Source organism: Microtus oregoni, unplaced genomic scaffold (genome assembly GCF_018167655.1).
Source record: "Microtus oregoni isolate MIOR12 unplaced genomic scaffold, Mior012 000002F_ref0000024, whole genome shotgun sequence".
NCBI classification, from domain to species: domain Eukaryota; kingdom Metazoa; phylum Chordata; class Mammalia; order Rodentia; family Cricetidae; genus Microtus; species Microtus oregoni.
In genome coordinates, this window is record NW_024543061.1 from 20283860 (window position 1) to 20311476 (window position 27617).

The window sequence follows — 27617 nt, forward strand, 5'->3', positions numbered from 1 at the left end:
AGCAGTTAGGACCTTCTACCCTCCAGCTTTCCAGGATGCCACAATAAAGGGCCTACCTGCTCCTCAGCCTGGCACACTTATCTCTGGTGATACAAACAAGATGGGTAATAACATTATGTTTTCTCCTAGACACATGTCTTTTTACCTCCCTCAAGAAATAGATGCCTTGCATCTCCAGGATGACAATGAACAGGATGCCTTTTCAGCCAAAGCTCTTGCTGAGCATGAATTCACCAACACCCAGTTCGCCCCTCCCCCACATCACCCATGCCCACAGGAAGTAACCAGACTTAAGTCGATGCCCCTTTCTCCAAAGAGAGCCTAAAATGTTGGTCATAAATATCACCATAGCTTCCTGTCACCCTTTATACAAACAGTCTGGAATCCCAGTTTCTGGCCTCCATTTTTGGAGGTCCCTACCCTGTGCCCCTCAAACCTTAAACCCTCCCTAAGAAAGGTCAAGACCACTCCCACACACTATTTAAACTGCTCCCCAAAAAAGAAACACATAGTTTTCCCATTTCCTCACCCATGGTTGCTTTGGAGACTTTCTTTACCCTCGGGGCCACCCAGGAGCACATGTGTCTAATTAAATCTGGATTTCTTTTAATCTGGCTTGATTTGGCTTAATTGGAATTATTTTGTTTTATTTTTTATTGATTTTTTATTGGGTTTTACATTTTTTTTTTCTGTTCCTTTCCCTGCCTCTCCCCTCCCCTTCAACCCTCTCTCAAGGTCCCCATGCTCCCAATTTACTAAGGCGATCTTGACTTTTTCTAATACCCATGTAGATTAGATCTATGTATGTCTCTTTTAAGGTACTCATTGTTGTCTAGGCTCTCTGGGATTGTGATTTGTGGGCTGGTTTTCTTTGCTTTCTGTTTAAAAAAACTTATGAGTGAGTAAATGTGATAATCGTGTTTCTGGGTCTGGGTTACTTCACTCAAAATGATGTTTTCTAGCTCCATCCATTTGCCTGCAAAATTCAAGATGTTGTTTTTTTCTGCCGTGTAGTACTCCATTTTGTAAATGTACCACATATCCTTATAATTCTTTGGTCGAGGAGAATTTAAGTTGTTTCCAGGTTCTGGATTTGACAAACAATGCTGCTATGAACATAGTTGAGCACATGTCCTTGTGGCATGATTAAGCATTTTTTAGACCAAAGATGATCTTGAGGAAGGTTGATTGAGATTATTTTGGGTCAGTAGAGAGCTCATGTTAGAAAATATTTCTAACATTATCTTTCTCCCTTCCAATCTTCTATAGTCTATATAGTGATGGGGCTTGTGGACCACATATATTCCAGGATTACTATGACAATGAATGTAGTCTGAAACACAATGTCATCATGAAAATTTTGGGGTAATACTAATGAACATTAAATGCACTGAGGCAAGATTGCTGAGCCAGTGAACTAGAATGTCTGTGAAATCAAAGGGACAGCACTAGAGTGGAAATTTCCATTCCATAAACAGTGTGAATTCAAGTAAGAAGGCATTTCTCAAGGTATCTCCTCACTGTATCATACTGAGCTTTGCTGATAGATGATAACCCAAAATGGGAATACTGCTCTGATTTTGGGTTACCTATCAAATGAAGCTAAAAACTGGCAGGTCCTTTTTCCCCAAGTTCCCCCCATCCTCCCCTTCTCCATTTTCTCTCCCCATCTCCCCTTACCCCCATCCCACCCCACCCCCAAGATCCCAATTTTCTCCCCGGCAACTATGTCTACTTTCCATAGCCAAGAGGATAACTATATGTTTTTCCTTGGGTTCACCTTCTTACTTAGCTTCTTTAGGTTCACCAATTGTAGACTCCGTGACCCTTATTTATGGCTAGAAACCAATTATGAGTGAGTAAATCCCATGTTCATCTTTTTGGGTCTGGGTTACCTCACTCAGTATAGTGTTTTCTATTTCCATCCATTTGCATGCAAAATTCGAGAAGTCATTGTTTTTTACCGCAGCGTAGTACTCTAATGTGTATATATTCCAAACTTTCTTCATCCATTCTTCCATTGAAGAGGATCTAGGTTGTTTCCAGGTTCTGGCTATTACAAATAATACTGCTATGAACATATTTGAGCAAATGCTCTTGTCATATGATTGGGCATCTCTTGGGTATATTCCCAGGAGTGGTATTGCTGGGTCCAGGGGTAGGTTGATCCCCAATTTCCTGAGAAACCGAAACACTGATTTCCAAAGTGGTTGCACAAGATTGCATTCCCACCAGCAATGGATGAGGGTACCCCTTCCTCCACAGCCTTCTAGCAAAGGCTATCATTGGAGTTTTTTATTTTAGCCATTCTGAAGGTTGGATAGGGGAGCACGGAAGCACAATTCTTAGTTAAGGGAGCCACCTTAGGGTTGACAAGAGACTAGAACCTAGAGTGGCTCCCAGGAGCCCAAGGCGATGTCCCCAGTTAGTTCCTTGGGCAGAGGACGATAGGGAACCTGAAATGACCCTATCCTATAGCAATACTGATGAATATCTTGCATATCATCATAGAACCTTCATCTGGTGATGGATGGAGATAGAGACAGAGACCCACACTGGAGCACTGGACTGAGCTCCCAAGGTCCCAATGAAGAGCAGAAGGAGGGAGAACATGAGCAAGGAAGTCAGGACCACGAGGGGTGCTCCCACCCACTGAGACAGTGGAGCTGATCTATTGGGAGCTCACCAAGGCCAGCTGGACTGTGACTGAAAAAGCATGGGATAAAACCAGACTCTCTGAACATGGCAAACAATGAGGGCTGATGAGAAGCCAAGGACAATGGCAAGGGGATTTGATCCTACTTAATGTGCTGGCTTTGTGGGAGCCTAGCCAGTTTGGGTGTTTACCTTCCTAGACATGGACGGAGGGGGGAGGACCTAGGACTTACCACAGGGCAGGGAACCCTGACTGCTCTTTGGACTGGAGAGGGAGGGGGAGAGGAGTGGGGGGAGGGGGAGAAGGGTGGGAGGAGGGGGAGAAGGGTGGAAGGAGGGGGAGGGAAATGGGAGGCTTGGAGGAGGTGGAAACTTGTTTTGTTTTTTTTTTTCCTTTTCTCAATAAAAAAAAGTGTAAAAAAAAAACTGGCAGGGACTGTAAAACCACACAAAAACTAAATTTGCCAGTATCTACACAGAATTGTTCTGGGATACTTCCCCACTTCCCTCTGCAGAGATGAGTCCATCTCTCCAGGGTCTACATCACATTTGGCAGGGAATCTTGTTTCTCTGACTGTGCTAATGACCCGGTGGTTTGAATTTTACAGGGTTCCCTTTGTCCCATAGATTTCCATTATTCACCCATGATCACTTCCACCACACAGCAGTTTGACTGCTGCCCTACTTCCTGGTAAAGGGGAAAATGATTACCAGGTGATTTAGCCTCCTCTTTCCTGTTTTTTTTTTTTTAAACCTACAATTCAATACTTGAAATAGAAGACATTCAGTAGTATTTTCAGAGGTATGAATTGCTTCTGCCATAGAGATTTTATATATTTCTTTTAAAATTTGAAAGTTGGAGTAAATCACCAATCACAGCACTGTTAATAATTGTGCACAAGCGTCAGCCAGTAGATTGCAGAAGAACGAGGTTCTATGCATCAACTCTGGTGCTATGTTTGGTTAAGAATAAATGTAGTCTAAAATGGGAAACTTACAATGTTGTATCACATTTATATATAGAATTATATCATATTATAAGTGTATATAAGTGGAACAAAAATATAATTAGAAAATTAACACTGTTAAATTTATTAAAAGTTATCTTTGAGAATTTTATACATTAATCTAAAATAGAATATGGTGATTTCATCTCCCTGTTTCACCCTTCAACTCCCCTCATAGCTGGCCTCCATAACCAATTCACCTGACTTATTTATTTTTTTTACTCCTGTGGTAAACACCATGACCAAAAGCAATTTGGAAAGGAAAAGGTTTATTGAAAATTACATCTTATAGTCCATCATTATGGATGTCAGGGTACTAATCCAAGGTAAGGAAAGCTGCAGGCAGAAAATGAAAGAGGCTATGGAGGAATTCTGATCATTGGCTATTTCTCCACAGCTTACATATCCTGCTTTTTTATGTCCTCCAGGACTAGCTGCCCAGTGGTGGCAATGCCCACAGTGGGAAGAGCTCTCCACATCAATTACTAATTTTAAAGTATGTACATCGGTTTGCTCACAGATGAATCTGGTGGAAGAATTTTCTCAACTGAGGTTTCCTTTTTACAAATTTCTCTTAGTTTGGGTCAGGTTAATACAAAACTAGCTAGCACACCAAATTGTCCCCAACCTTATAATATTTTAAAAAGTAGACTACTAAGTCAAGTTAGTGTTGCTCATGTGAGCATGGAACATTTACCAGTGGCCACATTTCAAATAAAGAATGAGTCTGCCTATCTATGATCAATAACTTCTTAGTAAGAAGTGGGTCCTGGAAATTATTGACAATACCTATTCCAGGTTTTGGAGAGGCTTGATCTTGTGTAGTTATCCAAACTTCTTGTCATGTCAAGTCCAGAAGACATAATTTAATAGTGTGACATCCCATTTTTCACCGTTTACACTCCTGAAGATGGAAGAAAAATTTCTTAACACAGGTAACACAAACAATGTAATACCCTTGAAATATGAATGCCGACAGAAAATAATTTAGCTATAAGTAACAGAACTATGAGAGCTATAAGATAACTTTCATTCTCAAAGTACCAAGTGAAGATGAACGTTATCTTTTGAAATATTTCCTAGCTGTTTTTTTTCTTTTGAAAACTCTTTATTAATATCCTAAGATCATTTTTATGATTATTTTGAATAAGTTACTTGTGATTTTGATTCTTTGTTTTTGATTTATTTATATATTCTAGATATTAATCCTCTACCAGATGTATAAATCACAGATTCTTTCTCATTCTGCAGGCTTCCTTTTCACTATATTGATTGTGTGCATAAGTCTCTAAGTGCAAAAGGCCTCCTTGAGAATTGTTGTCTTTAATTATGAGGCAAGTGACATTCATTCTTCCTTAAAATTAAAATATCGCATAACCCCATTAGGTATTTCAAAATTACAAACATTAAAAATATAGATCAAACAATACTGCAGAAGAAATAATGTGAATTTTTGCTTTTTTATCTCAAAATCTGAGAAGACAGCTGTTTTAAAGAGATGGAATAAAATGTTGCAAAATTAAAATCCATTTCTAGAAAGCATTTAATAAAATGCCTTTGTACGTGAGCAACAGTTCGCCCTCTTCCTTTTAATATGAATTTTTGAGTAGGATAGATTTGAGTACTAGTATATTGCTTTATTTTTAAAATCAGTCAACCCACAACTAAGTAAGAACACTGGAATATCTGGTGCCATTATTGTCATGTAATTTTGGTGCCATTCTCAATGTGTATGACATCTGAGTAATTAAATTTACATATATCTAGATGGAAGAGGCAGATTATTAATTTCAAATAGCTGTATACCTGTTAAATTTCAGAAAGACAGGAAAATAGCTGATCAGTTATCTAGTTTTGAAGAAATTATTATGTCATTTATTTTGCATGCAATATTTTATTTTCAACAATTTACTGTTGATAGTTTATAGTTTGTGTTTTGATTATATTTTGACTTTTTTAGTGTGAACAGAGTACAAGTTTTGTGGGTACATTTTCCACATTTAGGAAATCTCATGGGATCCAGATATCCGTGAATTAAGAGGATGAGCGCTTCCTTGTCTGGGAAACTATTGGTATTTTTACTGTTTTTTTTTTTTCACTAGAATTCTTATTTGTGTCCAGAAAAACCAGTGGGCTTTTATTATTTATGAAATTCTCCAACACATGCTCTAAATTGTAACACATAAAATACATATACTAATATCATTTATTATCATTCACATTTTTTACATAGATTTTTCTAAGTTTAAGACAATTGTACTGTTAGTTACAGTTTGATGATTGGATTTCCAAATTTCCAACTTCAAAATCCCTCTGAAATGATTTTGTTTACTTAAGTCCATACTGATAAAAATAAAAACCTGTCAAAGATAAATTTAGAAGACTTTTTTAATGACAGGAACACATGTCTTCAAGGATGCCCCTGACCCTGTGCTGCAACAGATGACTTCCAGCTACTGGCCTTCCTACATACACCTCCAAAAAAAAACCCTTAAAGTGTTTTCCTGGAATTTTAATTAGCATTTAATTCATCATAGATGATTTTTAATAATACGGTCATTCCCAGAATTTAGCTCTGCCAAACCATGAGCATGGAGAATCTTTCTACCTTCTGATATTTCTTTCTTCAATGTTTTATTATTCACCCATTTGCTTAAATTTATTACTGGGTACTTTTGTTCTGAATAAACTTTTAATACAGTTTATTTCATGGTTCACTTGCCAGTAAACTGGTTACTGGTGTATTGAAAAACTAATGATTTCTATATTCTGATTTTGCATCTGGTTATTTTTTCTGATAATATTTTTCAGCTTGCAGGAGTTACTGGGAGTCTTTAAAGATGTGCATTATCATAAAGTTGTACCAAAGAAGAATTTGTCTTCATTTTTTCCTTTTATTTATTTCTTTTACCTCATTGTTCTAGTTAAGACTTCAATCATTGTATTGAATAAAAGTAGAGATAATGAACTTGCTTTTAGTATTATTAATATTAGGATGGTAATTTGAGTGCTTTTCAGTTTTGTATGATATGAATGACACATCATTTACCACATATAGTCTCCATTATACTAAGATAGACTCTTTTCCTTCCTGGATCAATCAGGACTATTATCATGAAAGAAGTCAAATTTTGTCAGAGACGTTTTCTGATGGTTTTTGAAATGATTTTATGATTTTTGTCTATATGTTCTTTTATGTGTATATTATACTTACTGATTTCTGTCTTTGGAATGAAATCAAGCATGGCTTGAAATCTAAAAATTCTAATTTTTCTCCCTATAATTTGATAGTAGAAATTTATTTTATTTTAATTACTTTGTGCTGATTCTTTCATTTTAGTATAAAATGCCACATTTTTAGATAATTTTCTGTGAACTTCAGTGAAGAGTATTATTCTGTAGCTGTTGTATTTTGTAGAATACTTTATAAGTGTTTGTTAATTCTATTTGACAAGTAGTCCAGCATTATTCTATATTTCCTTGATTGAATTTTCTGCTCAGTGTACTTTTTGCCAACATGATTGAGTTGATGGTGCCCTTGAATTTCAATATTACTGGCTGTAAAATTTACCAGGAGGCACACATAAAAAGCACTCCTGTGGGTGTGTATTTGTGGGCATATCTAGGAAATATTAACTGAAGGAACATCAGCAGCACACATCTGTAGTTCATATATAGAGAGGTCAGTGGGAAAAGCAGCTTGAAGCTACTTGTCTTTGAATCTACTTTCTGAACTGGTACATGAACTATTTCTACTCCCATTGTCCTTTGTAGATACCTAGACACAGAAGTGTGTGGAAGCCAAATGAAGACAAGAGAAAGGAAAGAATGTTCAAGAGAGGAATCCATATGGGACCTTGGGGGACATAGAAAACAAACTTTTAAAAAAGTGCTGAAGAACTGAAAGAATAAGTAAGACACAGGCTGGGATATGTTAATTTAGAAGAATGGTGACCATTAAATATTCGGATCAGAGCATCATCAAGAAAGCAGAGAGAGAGAGAGAGTTAGATTGTGTGCAAAATGGAGATCACATTGGTTTTGCAATAAATTTAGCTTTAACTGAAGGAGGGGTAATGTAAGAGCAATCTGATCACAAGGCAGTATTATTTTGTTTGTTTTTGAGAAGTAGAATTTTCAGCATGAATGTTTTCTAATGAGTTTGGTGGCTTCTGGAGCTTAACTCTAATTCAATGGCACCTGCATCTGCTAAACACTCTCCTGATAGTTTGGGGAGCACTGGTAGACAATGCAGTGAACTATATAAAGAAATACACAAAATAAATGCACTAGTTACTCACAATTTACCTCATGGGAGAGGCAAAGGGTTTAATGACTATTTAGACTAGTTACAAGCATTTCTTTTAAAACGTCTAAATAACTCTAAATAATTATGTTTGCTGATTATTTTAGTATCTCTCTCCCCCAGAATCAATCCTCCTCAGTTTCTACTCAGAGAAGAGCAGGTCAGTGTCCCACGGATATCCACCAAATATGGCTTAACAAGTTATAATAAGCCTAGGCACAAACACTCATATCAAGGCTGGATAAGGCAGCCTAGTAGAAGGAAAAGGCTACCAAGGGCAGGGAAAAAATTCAAAAACCATTCACATTCTCATGGTAAGGAATCCATCAGAACACAAATGTATACAGCAATAGCATCCAGAGGACCTAGTACAGACCCAGCCTGGCTCTGTGATTGCCATTTCAGTCTTGCTGAGTACTGCTTAGTTAATTCTCTGGGCCATGTTCTGTTGGTATCCTAAACCTCTTTTACTCCTACAGTGAGCTTCTAATTTACAACATTTTAATATATTTGTTATGATTTCTTTCTTTTATTGAAAACAAAGTCTTTTTTCATAGGATGTATTCTGATAAAGGTTTCCCTTTCCCCAAACCACTCCTGTATGAATCCACCCCTTTCTGTATTTCATTAAAAATAAGAAACAACAACAACAAAAAAACAGACACAAAAACAAAACAGAAACATTTATCAAAGGGATATTACAAAAATACAAAAAGGTGAAAATAAAAAAAATAATCAGAGTAGAACAAAACAAACAAGTCAAAGGAAAAGAGCTCAAGAGAAGACATAAGAATCAGATACAGATTCAGAGAGATACTTGTTTGCACTGTGGAATCTTATAAGAACAGAAAACCAGAAGCCATAATAAATATACACAAACAATCTCTAGTACAAACAAACAAATGATAGATGATAGATAGATAGACAGATAGACAGACAGATAGATGATAGATAGATGATAGATAGATGATAGATAGATAGATAGATAGATGATAGATAGATAGATAGATAGATTGATAGATAGAGGAAAAACTCTGACATAGCATTATGAGACAAAGAATCTCCAAAGATGACACTGAGTTCATTTTCTGTCAGTTGTCTACAACTGGACTTGAGGCCTACACTCCAGAGTGGGTTATTTTACCATTGAGACCTCCTTGGAAAAAAATAGACTTTATTTTGCAAGTGGCTATCAAGTGGAGATAGCTTCTAGTCAGGGATTGAGGAATGTGTCTACTTCCTTCAAATCTATGACTCCATCTGGTGCAGACCAGTGCAGAACCCATGCACACTGTTCCAATTTCTGTAAGCCCATATATCCTTTGATTCTGAAGAATTTACAAGGCCTTTATTATCTTGGTGTACTCCATCCCATTTGGCTCTTACACTCCTTCTGCCTCCTCTTCTGTAGGGCTCCCTAAGACCTAAAGGGAGATACTTGATGGAGACATTCTGTTTAGGACTGCGTGTTTTCTCTAACTCTGTGCATATTGACTGGCTGTGTGCCTGTGGATTTGTTCCCATCTACTGAACAAGGAAGCATTTCTGATAATAGCTAAGCAAGGCACTGATCTATGAGTACAGCAGATTGTATCTAGGTGTCAATTTATTGCTATGATCCTTTAGTAGAAGAGTAACATTTGGTTTTACCACAAGTCCCTGGGATATCTAGCCTCAGATTATTGATCACCTAAGCAATGTTGCATATGGAATCCATATGTGGAGTGGGCCTTAAATCAAATCAGATATTGGCAGGTTATTCCCACAATCTCTGAGTCATTATTGTACTAGTATATCTTGGAGGCAGTACATGTTGCAGATCATGTAGATCAAATAATTTATAGCTGCATTGCTGGGTTATAGTATACGTTTCTTCTTTCATAGTCTGCAGAATATATCTAGTACCAAGAAGGTTCTAGGTAGGCAATAGTTTATCTTTTTCATGTTAAATGAGTTATATAAGTATTGTTTTCAGCAATATAGCCTCAAGATATTTGATAGAAAGCTATTTATAGCCTTGGCAATAACCTTTGTTGTTTGCGGATTCATATAGAAGCATTGTGACCATAGGTAGTTTATTTATATTATGGTAATCAATTAGATTTTTTTTACCAATGTGTCTTCTTTTGTATCAGTATCATTCTACATTTAGAATTAAAACTCTGTAGTACAATTTGTAGTAGGGAAAAATGAACTGTTCTTTTATTATTTAAGATAGTTCTATCTATCCTTGGTGTTTTGTGTTTTCATACAAGCTTAAAAATGTTTTTTTTCAATATCTATGAGAAATTTTGTTGGAGATTGAAATAATTCTGCAGAATGCTTTTTTTAGGAATAGCCATTTTCAATATATGAATTCTAATAATCTATTACCATAGGAGATATTTCTATCTTCAAATGTCTTTTTCAATTATTTCAGTATCTTAAACATTTATCATTCAAGATTTTTGCTTTTCTAAAATTATTGTTAACCCAATATACCAATATTCTTTATAATTCTTGAGGATATTGTGATGGATATTATTTTCCTGATTCCTATTTGAGTCTATTAGTAATTTATATGTAGGAAAGTTAATGGATTTTGTGATTTAATGTTGTATTCTAATACTTTGATTGGAGTGTTTATCAAGTGTAGGAATTTCCTGGTGGAATTTTCAGGGTCGTTTTGTATATTATCATATCATCTGCAAAAAAGAGACACATGCACTTCTTGCCTTCATAATTGTATGAACTTGTTCTCCTTCAGTAGTCTTATTGATCTAGTAAGAATTCAGTTACTATATTGAACAGGTATGGAAAGAGTTCATAATACAAATTTCCGTAGCTCTCTTAATAAGATCTTTATGTGGCTTAGTTATTAGGGCAACCATGAAATGAACTGAGCAATGTTACTTCTGTTTCTAGTTTTTGGGATAATTTGAGAAGTATTAGCGTTAGTTCTTCCTAGACAGTCTGGTAGGGTTTTGTGATAAAACTGTCTGGCCTTGTGCTTTATTGGTAGGGACATTTTAATGGTTGCTTCTGGAGGAATGAGAATATGAGCAAAGAGGTCAAGACCATGATGGGTTCACCCACTAAAACCATCTACCTGAGCTAATAGGAGCTCACCAACTCCAGCTGAACTGGGAAGGAACAAGCATAGAACCAAACTAGTCCCTCTGAATGTGGTTAAAAGTTGCATGCCTGGGGCAGACTGAGGAACCACTGGCAGTGGCACCAGGATTTATCCCTACTGCATGTACTGGCATTTGGGGGAATCTATTCTTTTTGGATGTATACCTTTCTTAGCCTAGATACAGTAGGGAGGGCCTCAAACCTTCCACAAAGCAATATGTCTTAACTTCTCTGAGGATTGGAGGAGGGTATGGTGGGAGGGTGTGTGGAGGAAATGGGAAAAGGTGAAAGAGTAAGAACTTGTATTGACATTTTTGAAAAATCTAACAAATTAAAAACATAATTTCTACCATTTATTTTTTACTTAATTTTATTGATACATGGTTTCCGTACATGATGATTTTATATTTATATTTTCATGCAATAAAATCATTATTTATCAAATGACATGAAATATTCTACTGCATGTGTGATGATTGCTTTTCTCATTTTTCTGCTGTGCTAGAATATTTAATGGAAGTTTATAAAAGTCACATTTCATGTCTGTTTTATTTAACCCAGATGACTGAAATTAATGTCATGTTCCCTCAAACAACAATGAAAGAAGATTCTAGGAGTCCCAATATCTTCCCAACAGTATTCTATTCTGAAGAATGTTTAATGAAATTAATTAAAAGAAAATTCTCAAGTAACTTTATAAATTATAAGTGATGTAATGAAGACTTGTTAGCAAACTTCCCATAGGTGGAACTGTTTTCATGATACTTGACTTGGTCTATTTAATTTACGACATCCCTTTGAGTGTTTCGTTTCTTTTCTGCTCAAATACCATTGTGGATTTAAGAATTGTGTGGCTCAAATAATTCATTAACAAGTCCCAGTCCCTATGTCAGATTTGATAAAGTGCTCATAGTTTTTTCTTTGCTGGGCACTCTTGCCTCCAAACACCCTGTACGAGTCCAGCTTCAGCTATGTCACCTAACTATCTTTCTATTTGTATATTTATTAATTTTTCCTATCACATTTGAATACATGTAAGCTTATTTGCTAAAAAGTGACTGTCTTAGATATGAAGATTTTGAACTATGACAGGAATTGATCTGATATGTTTGAATTGTTCTACCACTTATAATAAACTTGGGTTGCAGATTCAGAATCAAAATGATTTGAGTCTGAAGTTGGATTAAGAAGAAAATTAATTGCACTTGTAGGGACATTGATTTTGTGAGTTATCATATTCATTTCTTCAAAAATATTAGCATAGAATCACATATTCTGTATTCTTAAAAGCTACTGGTGTTTATGTATATTTGATTCCTTTTCCTTAGGGCTGAAAGCATGAATGATAAGTTATAGATAGTAATATGTATCTATGATATTACTTTTCCTCCTAGATTGCACATTCTAGTGTTACTGCATCATTTACTCTTTTTATTTGCAAAGTGAACACTGTCAAGTAAAGATTTTATTATTAAAAAACCCTAGCATAGACAACGTTTCATATGGCCATGTATATAATTGGAGCATTAAACTCAGCCTGCTTAATGATACAGGTGGGAAAAAAGCATGCCAGAGAAAGTAAAGTCTTTTCAGCAAGTGTGCTGTGAAAATTGGATATTCACAGACAGGAGAATGAAATGGGACCATTTTCTCAGTCAATGAAATAGAAAGTATACTAGGGAATTACTAATAAGAATGGAAAATATGAAGTTATTATAAAAGTCAACACAGGAAAATGTAAAGGATATTGGCATTGCCAAGGATGCTTTTGAACATGACCCCCAAAGCTGAGAAAATGGAAGAAAAGAATAGTGCTATATCAATCTGAAAAGTTCAGAAAAAAGAACATCGGCAATGAAGAGATAATAGAGAAGAGGAGAAAAATTTTGCAGATCACACAAAGATATGGGCTTAGCATTAGCAAAATATAAGAGACAAATACTAATAAGACCATGAGCATTACAATTACAGACATTTCTATAGGGAAAACATGCAGCATATGTACTTACAAAAGTCAAACTAATTACCAAGTGTTTTACTTCTATATCTCTTGGCATGATAACGTAATGCTGGTAAATAGCAGCACATAAGGGGAAGAGGAGTGTTGTTCAGATAAAAATTCCATATCAGGAAGCACAAAACAAGAACTCAGACATATTCACATCATATACACCATCAAGAGCAGAATACAAAGTTGAATACCTACCTATTTTCTTTTGCTTGAATCCACAGCCTAGTGAAGAATGCTATCCATAGTGGACTTATTCTTCTCATATCAATTAAGTTCACTAAGAGAATTTCCTCAGACATATCCCAGACCAGCCCAACATAGAAAAAATCCACTTAGTCTCTTTAACCAGGTACATCTAGGTTGACAATTACAGCTATCACACAGAGCACTCTAACCAAAATCCTGGTGACAAAAGATCACACTCCAGTAAGAACAGTTATTACAAAAAATAGTAAGAATTTAACAAATGCTAGCAAAAATAGGAGAGAAAGTTAAACTTATACATTGTTGTTAGAAATGTCTATATTGCAATGCAGCATGGAAAAACATTATACATGATCCTCAAATGAGTAACATTTCTATGTGATTGTATCACATATTTACTAGGTATTCATTATCAAGAAAAAAAGCAATGGATAGGAATGTGCTCATTCATTTTATTTTTGTATCAGAATTTGTATGACAAAATATAACCGTAGTAAATGCTTTCAAATTTGAAGCTTGATGGCAAGCATACAGTATTTCTACAAGGCAAAAGAAAACATTTTGAATATTTATACCACATGTAAGTGATACGTTTTATAGATAGCATGATTTAAATGTTAGACAATAAATATATGTGTTACAATACATGTACCTTGGAAAGTTGTATAATATTTTATGATTTCATATATATAGGAATTCTAATTTTAAGACTTCATGAGGATAAGTAAAAGAAAAATAATTAATTGTGTATACTAAAAAAGATAATAAATTCCTATTTTGCTTTTGTATCTATAGTCAGAAGCACAGAAAATGCTGACTTTACAAAAATATCTTACAGAAAATGTTTCTTTATGTTGGGATCAAACAGCACATCAGTTTTTAAATATTTTTTTTAAAAAATCATTTGTGCATTCCAAACATACTGTGTTCTAAGCTTAGGATTTTTTAAATGCAAAAGTTTAACTGGTTCATGAATTACCCCGCATCTTTATTTTTGATTGTTTGAAGGAATTATCTTCCCTCACCATGCCACGGCCTTCCTGTATTCCAGTTTCCCAGATTTGGTTACAGTGGCCACATGGTACTTGTTTTACACAAGGCAAATACCCCTCACAGTGAATGCAGTGTCTCTTCTCCTTTGTGGCCTACAGATTGTTGGCAGTCTTAGCTGTTTGTACACATGGATGAAACTCATGAACCTTCTACACAGATTTGTTTTGTCATGTGACATATCTTAGGTTTCCTGCACACATATTCCATAACACTAAATCTCAACCATTTTTCTGAGGTTTGTGACTGATTTATTAAAAAGTAAAAATAAAAGAATAAGCCCATCAAGAGAACATGGGGACTCACTGGCTTTTGTTTTGGTAGTCTAATTAATCCTAAAGGGACATACATGAATAACATAAAATATTACAAAATAGTCATATGTGGAACATAAGTGTTAAAGCAGTGTCTGACATACACATTTTCAGAATATGTCTCAATCAAACATATTATATGAAAGTAAACAGCTTAAACTTATTTTCCTATGATTGTTTTCTAATACCATATTATTTGAGACAGGTTTCATTAGAAGATATTTATATTTCCATAATTAACAATGTAAACTAATCAGAAAAAGTTCTTAAATACCATTGTATATACTGACCACACTGGAAGAAGTCAAACAGTATCTTTCTCTCTCACACAGACATTTCCTCACTCTTTTTCTCATATCTACATGTATATGTATTCAAATATACACATTCACATAAAAATATACACACACACACATACTCTCACACATATCCATGCATTAAAACTGTAGAAAATTTAGTAGTGAGTTTAATGGTTTAAGTGAGTGATACCTGAATAGATGTGAAGGCTAAACATTTATATACACAGAAAACAGCCTTTTTTCTTGTAATGCTTTATTCATTTATTTAGTGTGTGCGCTCTGATGTGGAAATTAAAGGAATCCTCATGGGAATTGGCTCTGTCATTCTACTATGTTGGTCTCATTGTTACAACTTGTTGATTGCAAGTGTCCTTACCTGATGATTTATTTGAATTTTTCAGAGTGTCTTCCATGTCTTGAAGCTCAACTGTCATAGAATCTTAATAATTTCAAAAGATTAGCCCATTCTCTTAGATTAGATTTGTGACACCATTGTTGGGTTCTAGTTGGGATAAAAGAGTCATGTTCTGTGTTGTATTACTTGTAAATTATGTACATTTGAATTTTTAAAAAAAGGCCTTTTGGGATTTAAGGAAAAATAGCTGCATTATTTAATATCAACAGCATTAAACATTAAAACATCTGGCGAGGGGGAGGGGCATGGAGCTGGGGACCTCAGGGGCGCAGGGGTCAGGCCAGGGGCAGCAGGATGGCTTTGACGCCGGCCCGCCATCCTCAGGAAGTGTTTCTCATGATCTGGTGTCACAAGACCATCATCTTCGTGGATGCCAAGGAGTCGAGTATCGCTTTCGAACTGAAGTGCATCGTTGAGGGCATCCTCAAGCAGCCGCCGGATGAACAGGGGTTGTACAAGGATGACCAACTCCTTGATGACGCAAAAACTCTGGGCGAGTGTGGCTTCACTAGCCAGAGAGCACGGCCACAGGCCCCAACCACAGTGGGCCTGGCCTTTCGAGTAGATGATGCCTTTGAAGCACTGTGCATTGAGCCCTTCTCCAGCACTCCAGAGATTCAGATGTGATGAAGCCACAGGATTCCAGAGGCAGTGCCAATGAACAAGCTGCCCAGTGAGGGCCCCAGCCGCCCTCCCCCCACACACACCACACAGAGACCCATTCTCTCAATAAAGAAGATTTGGTTATCCAGCTGGCTGCTGACTTTGTTTCCTCTTCTTACATTACAGGTTCTACTTGCTCACACACGCTTACAAGGCTATCCTGCTTTGTAGTCTCTGTGGCTCAGGTCCCACAGGCCAAACAGAACACTAGGACTGAAAACCCAGTCCCAGGCCAGGCTGTTGAGCAAGGGATTCAAATCTTTGAAAAAAAATCTAGACAGAAATAAAGTCTGTAGACACCACCACCCCCCGAAAAAAAAAAAAAAATTGAAACAGCTAAGGGGTTGTGTGGTTGCATATAGCTGGACTAGAATTACCAGTGTTGAATAGAATCCTACCATCTCCTTTTCCAGAAATGAAGCTAGCATTTCCATGGCTTGATTTTGCATAATTAACTTTCCAACATTTATGCTTAGTACACACAGACATGGCTATTATTGTGCGACAACAACAACAGGTATGAAGTTCCGGCAAGTTCGCACATGAAGAGTAAAACCTCAGAGTGCTGATGAGACAGTGTGGTGAGAATGAGTGACCAGTGGGAAGGACACTGAGTTCGTAAGTGACTCAGCAGCAGGGCTGGTGCATTGTCTTGCCATTAGAAAGGGAAACTGGATAGTCCTAAAGAACACGGTACATCCAGTTAGAAGACGCACTGTGTAGAATGACACAGAGTTGAATTGATTAATTATACATATTATTAGACAGATTATACATATTATTAGACAGACTATTTTTGATGTTTTTTTTTTTAAGATGAAAGTTTCTGAGACTAAGAGATGTGTATCCTTTAAAGTGCTTTCTGCTTTCTCAGAGAGCCTGGGACAGACTCAACATACCCACACCATGACTTGAAACTATCTGTAACTCAAGTTTTAACTATGGAACATGCACAGTTCATAGACATACATGCAGGCAGAACATGCATACACACAAAATAGAGATAATTCTTTTAGCACAGAGAGACACTAAGTAATCCATAGGGTAATTTATATTTATAATCTAAGATATAAGTACAAGTTAGGGAATTTGAGAAGGGAATGTAATTAGTAAATGAACAGATAAAACAATCTAAAATATGATGAATAATGGATATTGAATTTATATTGAGATTTATTATTTTTTTAATTAATGACAAAGATATCCTGGAGGGAGGCTGAAGACATGATTTTGAAATGCTTTATTTCAAAGAACTAAATATATGCTTCCAGGTTGTGGCAAAAGGAAAACTCTAGTTAGGTTGGAAAAAAGAGTGCCCAGAATTTAGTGTGGGAACACAAAGAGAAGCCCAAGCTTTGAAATAGAGACATCAGAAACTTGGGAAGATATAGGATCAACTTTAAAACAAAGTTTGATCTTCTGCCACGACAAGGTTTCTAGGTGAGAAAGAGAAAAGCGAATCCAACACATTCTTTTAACCCACATGTGGTCCTACAAGAAAGAGACCAAGTCAAGAAAAGAGGTGAAAAATTTCAAATCGACATCAACTTTCCAAATGTGCATAGATACACACTTTGTTGAAGTGACACATTGCAAAAGTTTCCTTTAGGTAGGAAGGTATCAGGCAACATGTACTGATGCTGTACTCATTAGCATTTGCTATGTTAGTTAATTTTCAGCCATATATTTCTAATGAAGTTCAGGCTGGGCATATGCTTCTTATAAACTTGAGACACAATCATATTATAATTTCATTGATGTTTTCATTGAGTCACAACTAGAGAAAGCAGAGGGTGACCTATCAAAAAATTTATTATAATCATTTTAACGAGTTAAGAAATTTTAATTTTTTAATGAGTTAATATTTTTGTTTGTTTAAATCCACATAGCAGCATCATAAAAATGGAAACAAGAGTTGGGGAGGAGGCTGAGAGGTGGAAACAGAGACTGTGCTTTCCTCTCCCAGCTACCCAGACTCAAATAATCACATAGAAACTATAATAATTACAAAACTCTTTGGCCATTGGCTTGGGTGTTTTTCTAGTTAGTGCTTACATCTTAAATTAACACATTTCTATTAATTTGTGTATCTCCATGAGGCTGTGGCTTACTGGCAAGCTTCTAGTGTATTTCTCCTTTGGCAGTGACATGATGCCTGCCTGGCACTACCTTCTGTCCTTCTCTATCTCTGCTTGTATTTCCCACCTTGCTATATTCTGTCCTACCATAGGACAAAGCAACTTGTTTTTAACCAATGATAATAGAACATATTCACAGAATACAGAGGGGAATCCCACATCATCTCCCCTTTTCTAAATAAAAAAGGAAGGTTTTAACTTTAGCATTTTATTATATGTAAAATTGCATATAATAAAGCAGGTATCAAGCAAGAATTACAGTTTTTGTGAGTCTAAAGTTTCACATCTAATCTATCTTTTATCATAACTAGGGAAAGCTATAAGTATCTGTCTTCAACACCATCAAAAATCCCAGAAGGATATAATATTGCCTAAGTAAATAGGAAATGCATTGTAAGCAATCTCCAAAGTTCTAGAAATAACAGAGACATCCTGCTTTCCGGACAGTAACCCAAAGTTCTTTTCTAATGTTGGGGCATCCATATTTAGCCTGTAGGCCCATTATATCTATGGCTATCTATTAATCTAATTTATAAAATATTTAGAGAAGAGATTAATAGTTTTTTTAATAAAAGTTGTTACTATAATCTATCCTTTACTTCCATCATTTCTATATCAGAGAAGATGAAGCATTTTGCTGTACAAGGATCAAGATATTGGAACTTGGATTCCCGGAGCTCATGTAAATGCTGGGTTGACATGGTAACCAACCTGTTGTCCCTCTGTAAGAGAGAAATAGAGAATATGGAGTCATGGAATTCCAGATCACAAGGCTGTCTAGACTGCTAAATCCGTTAACTCTGGCTTCACATAAGAGACTCTGCCTCAACATATTGCATACTGAGTTAATGAAGAATAACTGAAGTTAGGGTTTGCTCTTCACATGCACACACTCACGTGTGCACACATGCGCATACATGTGTGTACCCACAAACCAGGGAACGCATATATATATATATATATATATATATATATATATATATATATATCACAAAAATAATGCAAAAGCAAATGAAGAAATAAATTATCTGAAAAACAGTTATAATTTATTTTTTATAAAATTATCTAGCAGATGAATATTATATGATATGAAATATTTGAATTTGGAGAGCATATTGTTTGAAACATGTTCCAAAGAGGATGGGTAAGTGATAAAACATACCCCATTATAGAAACCATATTGAAATAAATAAAAACTAAGAAAAAGAAAATAGAATTTTCTGCTAAAGGGCAATTTTATTTTTAATGCTGCCATGTTTTAGAAGTTAATATGTGGCTGTGAGATATGTAAGATTTTTACAGGAGAATTTGTTGTTTTGATTCTGCCCTGGATGAGTTAATGTCTTGTGATTGAAGATCTTCCATAGATCTTATACTGAGTGGGGTTTCTCCTTATTCCTTTCTAAATATCTATGGAGAATTTATAAATGAAAACATGAACTTGAACACATAAACTGAATTCTATCTGTCAGCAATTTCATTTGTACTTGCAAGTTATTCTTAATGTGTATTTATATGAATTTTAAACAGCATACACTGGCTATTTGGATTTGAATAGAACAAAAATATCCCTTGCTCATAACCTATGTCATTTTTTTCTCAATATTTGTCAGAAAAAGAAAACACAAGTGATACGTCACTGTATATTATACATTCAGTTTTTTCATTCTATTTATTTAGTTTGTATTATGTTTGTATGATTGTTAGTGTGCATTTACTGTGATGGCTATATGGACGTGAGGGATGACCTGGGAATGGGTTCCCTCCTTCTACCATGTAGGTTTCAGGGATCCAACTTGTTTCATCAAGCTTGGTAGGCCTTTTCCTACTGAGCCGTTTAACAGGTTCTTTGTTTCCTTTTAAAGCGTGGCATGAAGGTTTTGCAGTACTGGTAGAATTGACTGGATAATAGTTTGCTTTAAGGAATTTCCTGTTAGATTGTGGAATTCTTAGCAGACTGTCCTCCACCTTCTAGAGACAAATGATATTCCTCCCAGGCTTCATAAATTAAAAGTTCTCAGGCATCTGAAAATGTCTCAAATGAGTGGTATTTATTGTGTCCTCATTAATGATATCAGCATCATATTGACAATTCACATTGAGAGTCCAACTTAAAAGCTATTTGAATTAGTGATAGGAGCAATATTAGTTGATAAAATAAGTGTTAATTTAGTTAGGACAAAGGAGACTAGCACACTGGCACCAGACATTCTTCCCCAAAATTCTACTGAAATAAAAATTTTAAAAATGGAAACATCATATAAAAACAATATTATTAATAATGAAAAGATCTGTTACAGTTCTAAAAGCAATGAATATATTACTGTTTTTTAATAAGACATTTTCATCTTTTGTGCATGTGTTTGTTTTGTTTGATTTCTTTATAAAGAGCATCCCTATCAGCACTACTATTGCTTACAACTGCTCCTTTTCTTAAAGAAACAGTAAACAAGTCGTTGACTCAGTTCATGTAAAGCCTCTTTGATATGGGAGAGAATGCAAATTGTGCCAGTAGAATTTTGCATCATTTGGGTCAGGCTACTAAGACATCCCAATGCTAACAAGAAATATACAGATCACTAGATGATTTCAGGCTTATAGAGAGCTTATTTTTTCAATGTTTAGCTCTTAGTATATCCTATGAAAGAACAAAAATAAATAAATAAAACAATTAGAGATTTTTTCTGATGACATTTAAAAGTGTGCATTGCTTTACTGAGTAAAACAGTGCAATAAAACAATTTTCAACTTGCAATATTCTCAAACTAATTTCTTGTTAGTGAATTTTGACTACTTTTCGTATAATAGAATTTGATGAAACTAATTATATTAATTATGTGTTGTTCAACTTATTATTCATATGAAATTGAGATAATTTGGAACGCAGATTAAGGGGTGGGTTAATTCCTAATATTATGCTTAATGGCCTATTTCAAATAATTTGAAACTTAAGAAAGCATTAGGAGAACTGGAGAGATGACTCAGAGATTAAGAGCACTGATTGCTCTTCCTGAGTTTAATTCCTAGCAACCACATGGTGGCTCACAAGCATCTATCATGAGATCCAGTGTACATATAATAAATTAATAAATCTTATAAAAATTAAAAAAATAAAAAGAAAGCACTAGGGGTGAATTCTTAAATACCTAAATAATTGAAACTCATATAAGAGATTAGACAGAATGTCCTTTTTTTCCAAATTGATACCACATGAAGGATATTAAAAAAAAACCTAATCCATAGATCTTTTTTCATTATTGATTTTATTTCCAGCAATGTATGTGCCCGTGTACAGATACAGTCATGTGAATGGGTTTTTTTTTTTCTGAGTCCATAAGAGAGCATTAAACTGTAGTTGAGTTATAAGCAGTTGTGAGTTACCAAATATGGGTGTGAGAAATTGAACTCAGGTCCTCTCAAGATTTGTACTTGCTTTTAACTAGTGAACCATCTCCGCAGCACCCTGAGAAGTAGTCTTTAAAGTTTCTAAATTGTATTTGCTAATGAAGTTTGAGAGGTTGTATTACCTTCAACATGAGGCAAGTCTGAGGATCTGGTTTTATCTTTCTGCTAAAATACATGGTATCATAGGCCATAATAGCAAGACACAATGGCACACTGAATTCCAGGTAAGCCACATCAGAACATCACAGTTTGATACCAACTTCTGGCCTGTTTCTCATTGTGTCTCCATTGTCATGTTCTCTTTAGAAAAGTAACTAGATATCATTAATAGTTTTCTGGTAGAATACAGTTTTCTCAGCCAAGTTCAGTGGATCATGCCTGCAATCTAATCATTGGGGAGAATCAGAAATGATGGTTGCTAAGAGTTCAAGGTTAACAAGTGCCACATAGTAAGTTCCAATCTGAGCTACAAATGAGATGCTCTGTTAAAAGAAAGAAAAAAATGAACTTTTTTCCCCTTTTCTTGTTTAGATATTTTGCTTCATGGTTATTGCTATCAAGAGTTAGATTCCAGGATACATTAATTTTCTAGACTTGATAATTGCCTTCCCCCATGTCTGTGCAGGAGAGATTGATTGTTTAGTGGTTAAGAGCACTTGCTATTCTTGCTGGGGACTTGGTTTAGTTCCCACCTTCATAACAAAAGCTCTTAACTGTCTGTAGCCTTAGTTTTAGGGGATCTCATAATTTCTTCTGGTTTCTACAGGCACCAGACATATTCATAATATACATAGAGACAATTAGGCTAAGACACATACACATGAAAAAAATTAGCAAAAATTCAAAATATTTAAACCCTGAAACTCAAGATTGCTGCTTTGCATGGTAAAGGAGATTTTTCAGTTGCAATTAAAGTTTTGTGGTATCATGCTGGAACACAATGGCAGGATCAATATAATCTCAAGTTCCCTATTCTAGGGAGGAATCCAGGTAGATGTAGTGAAGCAGAAACAAACTGAATCAGAGAAGTTATACTGCTGGGTTTGGTGACAGAGAAAGTTGTCATAGGAAAAACACATTCAGTCTCCACAGCATTCTGGTAGGGACAGTCAACCCTGCTGCACAAGATGCAGAAGGAAAATGGGTTTTCCATTATGCTGAGTGTACCCAGACAACTTGGTTTTATAACTCTGACCTTGGGAAATAGAATGCAATGTATTTGTAGAAAACCACTAAATGTGGGTTTTTCTTTTAATTGTAGAGGAATAAGGAGTGAGTGAAGGAAGGCTTGCATGCTGCTGAGAAAAGATACAAAGAAGGTAATAGAAGAGACAGAGAAACACTTAATTGGTAAAAGAACTTCCTGAAGCAATGATATTTGCAGATGAAGAAAATGAAATTAGAACCAAGTACCTAGCCAGTATTATGCTCTGAATTAACTTGATGGAGAGTGCCTAGGCAGGAGTTTGTCTGAGATATTATCCTGCAACAGTAAAACCCCAAGTGACATTCAAGTGCAACCTGAAATGTGCAATGATTAATCTGGAAAGAGACTTAGAAGACAGATGGGTGAGCGAGAACTTCACAAATAGGAGGACACACTTGAAACTAGATTGAAGTATACTTTCATACTCAATGTCATATGAAATAACATTAATATTTTAATAAATAAACTTGTATCATCTTTTACTGCAGTAATGTTTAGATAGAAGAAATGGCAAAGGAAGAATTAGCTTGAGGCTGGAGAGATTTCTCTGTGGCTAAGAGTGGTTACTGCTCTTCTGGAGGACCTGAATATGAGGGTCAACATCCATTTTGGTTAGCTCACGATCACCTATAACTATAACAAAAAGGATCTCTTTCTTCTGACCTCTCTGGGCACCTGTACACTCATGCCATACACACAGACATATACAATATACAAAAATAAGAATAACCATAAATTTAAAAAAGAAATAACCTGAAATCTCTGAGGTTATAACCAGAGGATTCTAGGTTCCAAGGGCCTTTGTCTCGAGACCTTGAGGAGCATAGCTATTCTTCATATTGAAACACTTTGCTCGTGTTTTAAGATGTTTGTGACTCATGAAAGGTATTTTAAAGCTAGTAAGATATTGTAAAATATTTAATTTGGTGACTGTATCAAATTGAACAATTTATACTTAAATAATTATAACTCACAAATATTTAATATATGATGAATTATTATTTTTAAAGTAAAGTAAATAAATTGTAGTACATACAAATTGCTGTTTTCAATATTTTAAAATTCATGATTTAGCTGTTGCTGACGATACTATTTATTTCTTTAAATAATCTACAGTTTCTTGCAAACAGGGTCCATACCCAATAATGGATTTTTGAAGAAAAATAATGTTAATGAATGAAGGAATCAACAATTTCTGCCATTAAATTAATAAATGAAACCTAAGTCACAAGAATATTTAAGAAGCTAATACTGGATATTGCAATTTTAACTCAGTACTTCAGTTTTAGGAGTATATAAAGATATATTCAAAAATACTAATTTTGAGAAGTGACTTTTGATCCAGTGTTTTTTTAAAAGTTTGTTTTAGTGATTTTTTTTAAGGTTATAACATATGGACTTTTGTCTTTAATGTACTTTGTTGGCATCAAAATGTCACTGATTTTGCGCTGGTGCCTTTTCTGTAGTTGGAGTAAGGATGAAAGTCAAATATGGTAACATTTTCTTTCACTTAATTTGAAGATCTCTGCAAAATAATGAGGCTTATTTTGTGAATTACTATATAATTATTCTTCACTGTGATATTTGATAATGTCAGATTGATTCTGCTTTAGGGAAAATGATTTTAGACCCTGAAAAAAATTAATTACTCTTTCTAAATAAACATCACTTCTTATATTGTATGTGAACTGAGGGAATATTTTTTAAGGTTAATTAATCTGTATCTGACAATTATGGAAAGTTTTAGAGAGAAAAAATTACTTATGTATTTGGGTCAATTTGCCTATGATAATACTCTGGCACACAAATAAAATATTACTCTTATTTTCTCATATCTAGAGAAAGCTACATCATTTACTCTCATGTATGAACTACTAATGTAATACAAATGTGTGTGTAAGCCGTGAACTCCCTTCCCTTTAGTTTACAAAATCAAATGTTTATATATCTGGCTTTCACTAGTGCTTTAAGTTATACTAAAATCTTTAAAGTTTTTGAGAGAGAAATATCAGTATATAGAAATGCATCTAAATGGAGCCAGTATTGGACGAATACCACCAACCAAATGAGCACCAAATGAGTAGTTCTATTTTTGTTTAGTTTTACATATTTTATAATTGCATATAATAAAATATGAGTGTATCTTTAGGAGAAAAATGTGAATAAGGGACAATAAAGTTACTGTAGAAAAAGATCTATTTATATACTTTATTTTTCTGTTGTTTCTATAAATTTACCTTTTACACTTCCAGGAATTTGAGATTTAACCCATGCATTTCATGCTTATTTTGGTACATTTCTTAGAATAATTAAAACAAGAAATCTTACTTATTCCCTACTTCTTTACATTGTTCATCAGGGAGATTACAATATAAGAATATTGATAACAGGGCAGGTAAACCCAGAAGAAGGTTTGCAAGGCAGCTATCATATTCATGAAATCACAATGAACTGTATGAATTAGCTAAATGGCATTGTGTAATATTATGCACTCAGCAAGTGTTTACTGAGACACTATACTTGGTGCCCATGATACAATGATAAATAGGAGAAACCCCACAAAGGGTGATTTGCTATTCTTTCTAACTAATTAAATGAATATATTAGAGACAAAAGAACATATGAAGGACCCATTAAATAAGATAATTGTAACAGAAATGGGTTTTATGGAAAAATTAAGCACTGACAAGAAAGTTATAGACACCTTTATACTGAATGATGAAGTGAGAAGTCTATAAAGTGATTCCTAATGATGGTGATGATAAGTTGTAGAAAAGATGAAAATAATAGCTGTTGGCTTAGTCAGTGGCCACTAGGGCACTTGGTGAGACAGGCTTCCAACATAGATTGGAATAATCTTTAAATCATGCAGACATATCCTACTATGTCTTGAGGTCACATGGTCTCAAATCAAGAGTTTGTAAAGGAGTATTTATAAGCAAAAAAAATTGCACAGTTCAGACAAAATTTGAGGATTGTTCATTTCAAAAGTTGAAATATATATGGGGCAAAATTTAAAAAATACACCTCAGTGACTTTGAATTGATAGTCTCACTAGTCGTTCACATTAAATACTCTGTAAACTAGTGGTACATAATCAGAAAAAAAACTGTATATGCATATAGGCCAATTTTTGTTCAGAAGGGGGTCGATGGAAGTATTTGGGTGCCTTTGTAATTCAATGGTAATGGTTACTTTGGGTTTTAAAGAATAATTGCAATTGTAATTTTCTTCTGGTTCAGATAGATAATTGTATAGACCATCATATATATATATATATATATATATATATATATATATATATATATATATAGGCTGTTTTGTTTTGTTTTGTTTTTCAAGACAGAATTTCTCTGTTGCTTTAGAGCTTATCCTTGAGCTCTCTCTGCAGACCAGGTTGGCTTCAAACTCACAGACATCCAATTATTTCTGCCTCCCAGATGCTGGGATTAAAGGCATGCACCAACGCTGCCCAGCCTAATTTCTATATGTACACATACTATCAACTATATTGACTTGAACTCTCATTTCTCACTTTCTGGTAATAGAATGAGCTGATAATCACCAAACTACAATGGATTCATTCACTTGATTTTTAGAACAAATGTTCTTTACAAAAATACATTAAGTACATTTGAATCTTAAATTACAGCTTAAACTATTTTTTTTTAATTTTTAAATTAGTTTTCAATTTTATTTTTATATGCATATATGTGTTCCTATACATCTATATGTACATAATGCATAGGCAGCACCAGGAGAGGGGAGAAGAGGGAATCAAGTCTTCTGGAACCGTAGTTACAGGTACTTGTAAGCTGCTAAATGTGGGTTCTGGTTGCTGAACTAAGGTCCTTTGCCATAGCAGCAAGTGCTCTTAATCACATGAGCCATCTCTCCAATATCAAGTCAAATCATTTCAACATGTAGTTAGTATATACCTTCGCTTTTTTTTATTTGCTGAAATATGCAATAATAAGAGTTTTAAAACTTTTTAATGATTCTTTGTGCATTTTATGTCATGCATCCTGATCACACTCATCTCACTGTTTCCTGACCCCTTTGCATCCACCTTCAGCTCCTGAAACTTCTCCCCAAAAGCAAAAGAAAATTTAAAAGAAAAAAAGCTGACCAAACAAACAAGAAAAATTCTCAGTTGGAAGCTGTAGTGTGGCACTGTGAGTCACACAGTGTACACGTTAGTCCATACATCTTTACTTGTAAGTGTTCATTGCTATGGTTTTAAGTCACTGTCTTCTGCTACACTATTCATAATGGGCCCTCACTAAGATGTCCACAGATCCAAAATATAGGACCTTGACAGCACAGGATATTATCTTATCCAAACAACGTGGGAAGTATTATTCACTATATGAGATGAAACTTCATGCACATTCAGTATGAATTATGGTAAAGAATGTTATCTTTCAAATATTTTATTGAACAGTTCACAACAATTAAAATTCTTTCAAATCAATAAATCTATGTAGAATTTTCAAGTTCTACAAATTCATTTTGTTGCACCCAGAAATAGATGAATTTTTCATCATGTATATGCCCATATCATTTAGTAAACCAAACATCACTGACAACTGTATGATGTTTTAAAAACTGTACTGATATTTATCTTTTAATTCATTTATAAGTTTCAGAGACAACTAGGGAGTGTTTGGAAGTTTATGATTTGGACATAAAAAGGAGGTAGTAGTGTGCTCTATTGTTTTTGTAAGTAGAAATATATTTGGAAATTAATTATTATCCAGTCTTTACAATCACTTATAGTAAATAAGATTATGCCTCTATTCAATAGACTTATCACAGCATTCAATATT

The 27617-nt window shown here is 34.8% G+C and overlaps 1 protein-coding gene across 1 annotated transcript; it reads left to right on the forward strand.

Annotated features, from left to right (window-relative positions):
• Positions 1-15711: 15711 nt before the first annotated feature.
• LOC121465562 (elongin-B-like) lies at positions 15712-16002 on the forward strand. Its single transcript, XM_041678796.1, has one exon. The coding sequence runs from the start codon at positions 15712-15714 to the stop codon at positions 16000-16002; it is 291 nt and encodes a 96-aa protein (XP_041534730.1).
• Positions 16003-27617: the final 11615 nt, after the last annotated feature.

What these genes read in the sequence shown, in the direction of transcription:
- LOC121465562 (XM_041678796.1), top strand. Translation starts at nt 15,712, where the DNA reads ATGATCTGGTGTCACAAGACCATCATCTTCGTGGATGCCAAGGAGTCG.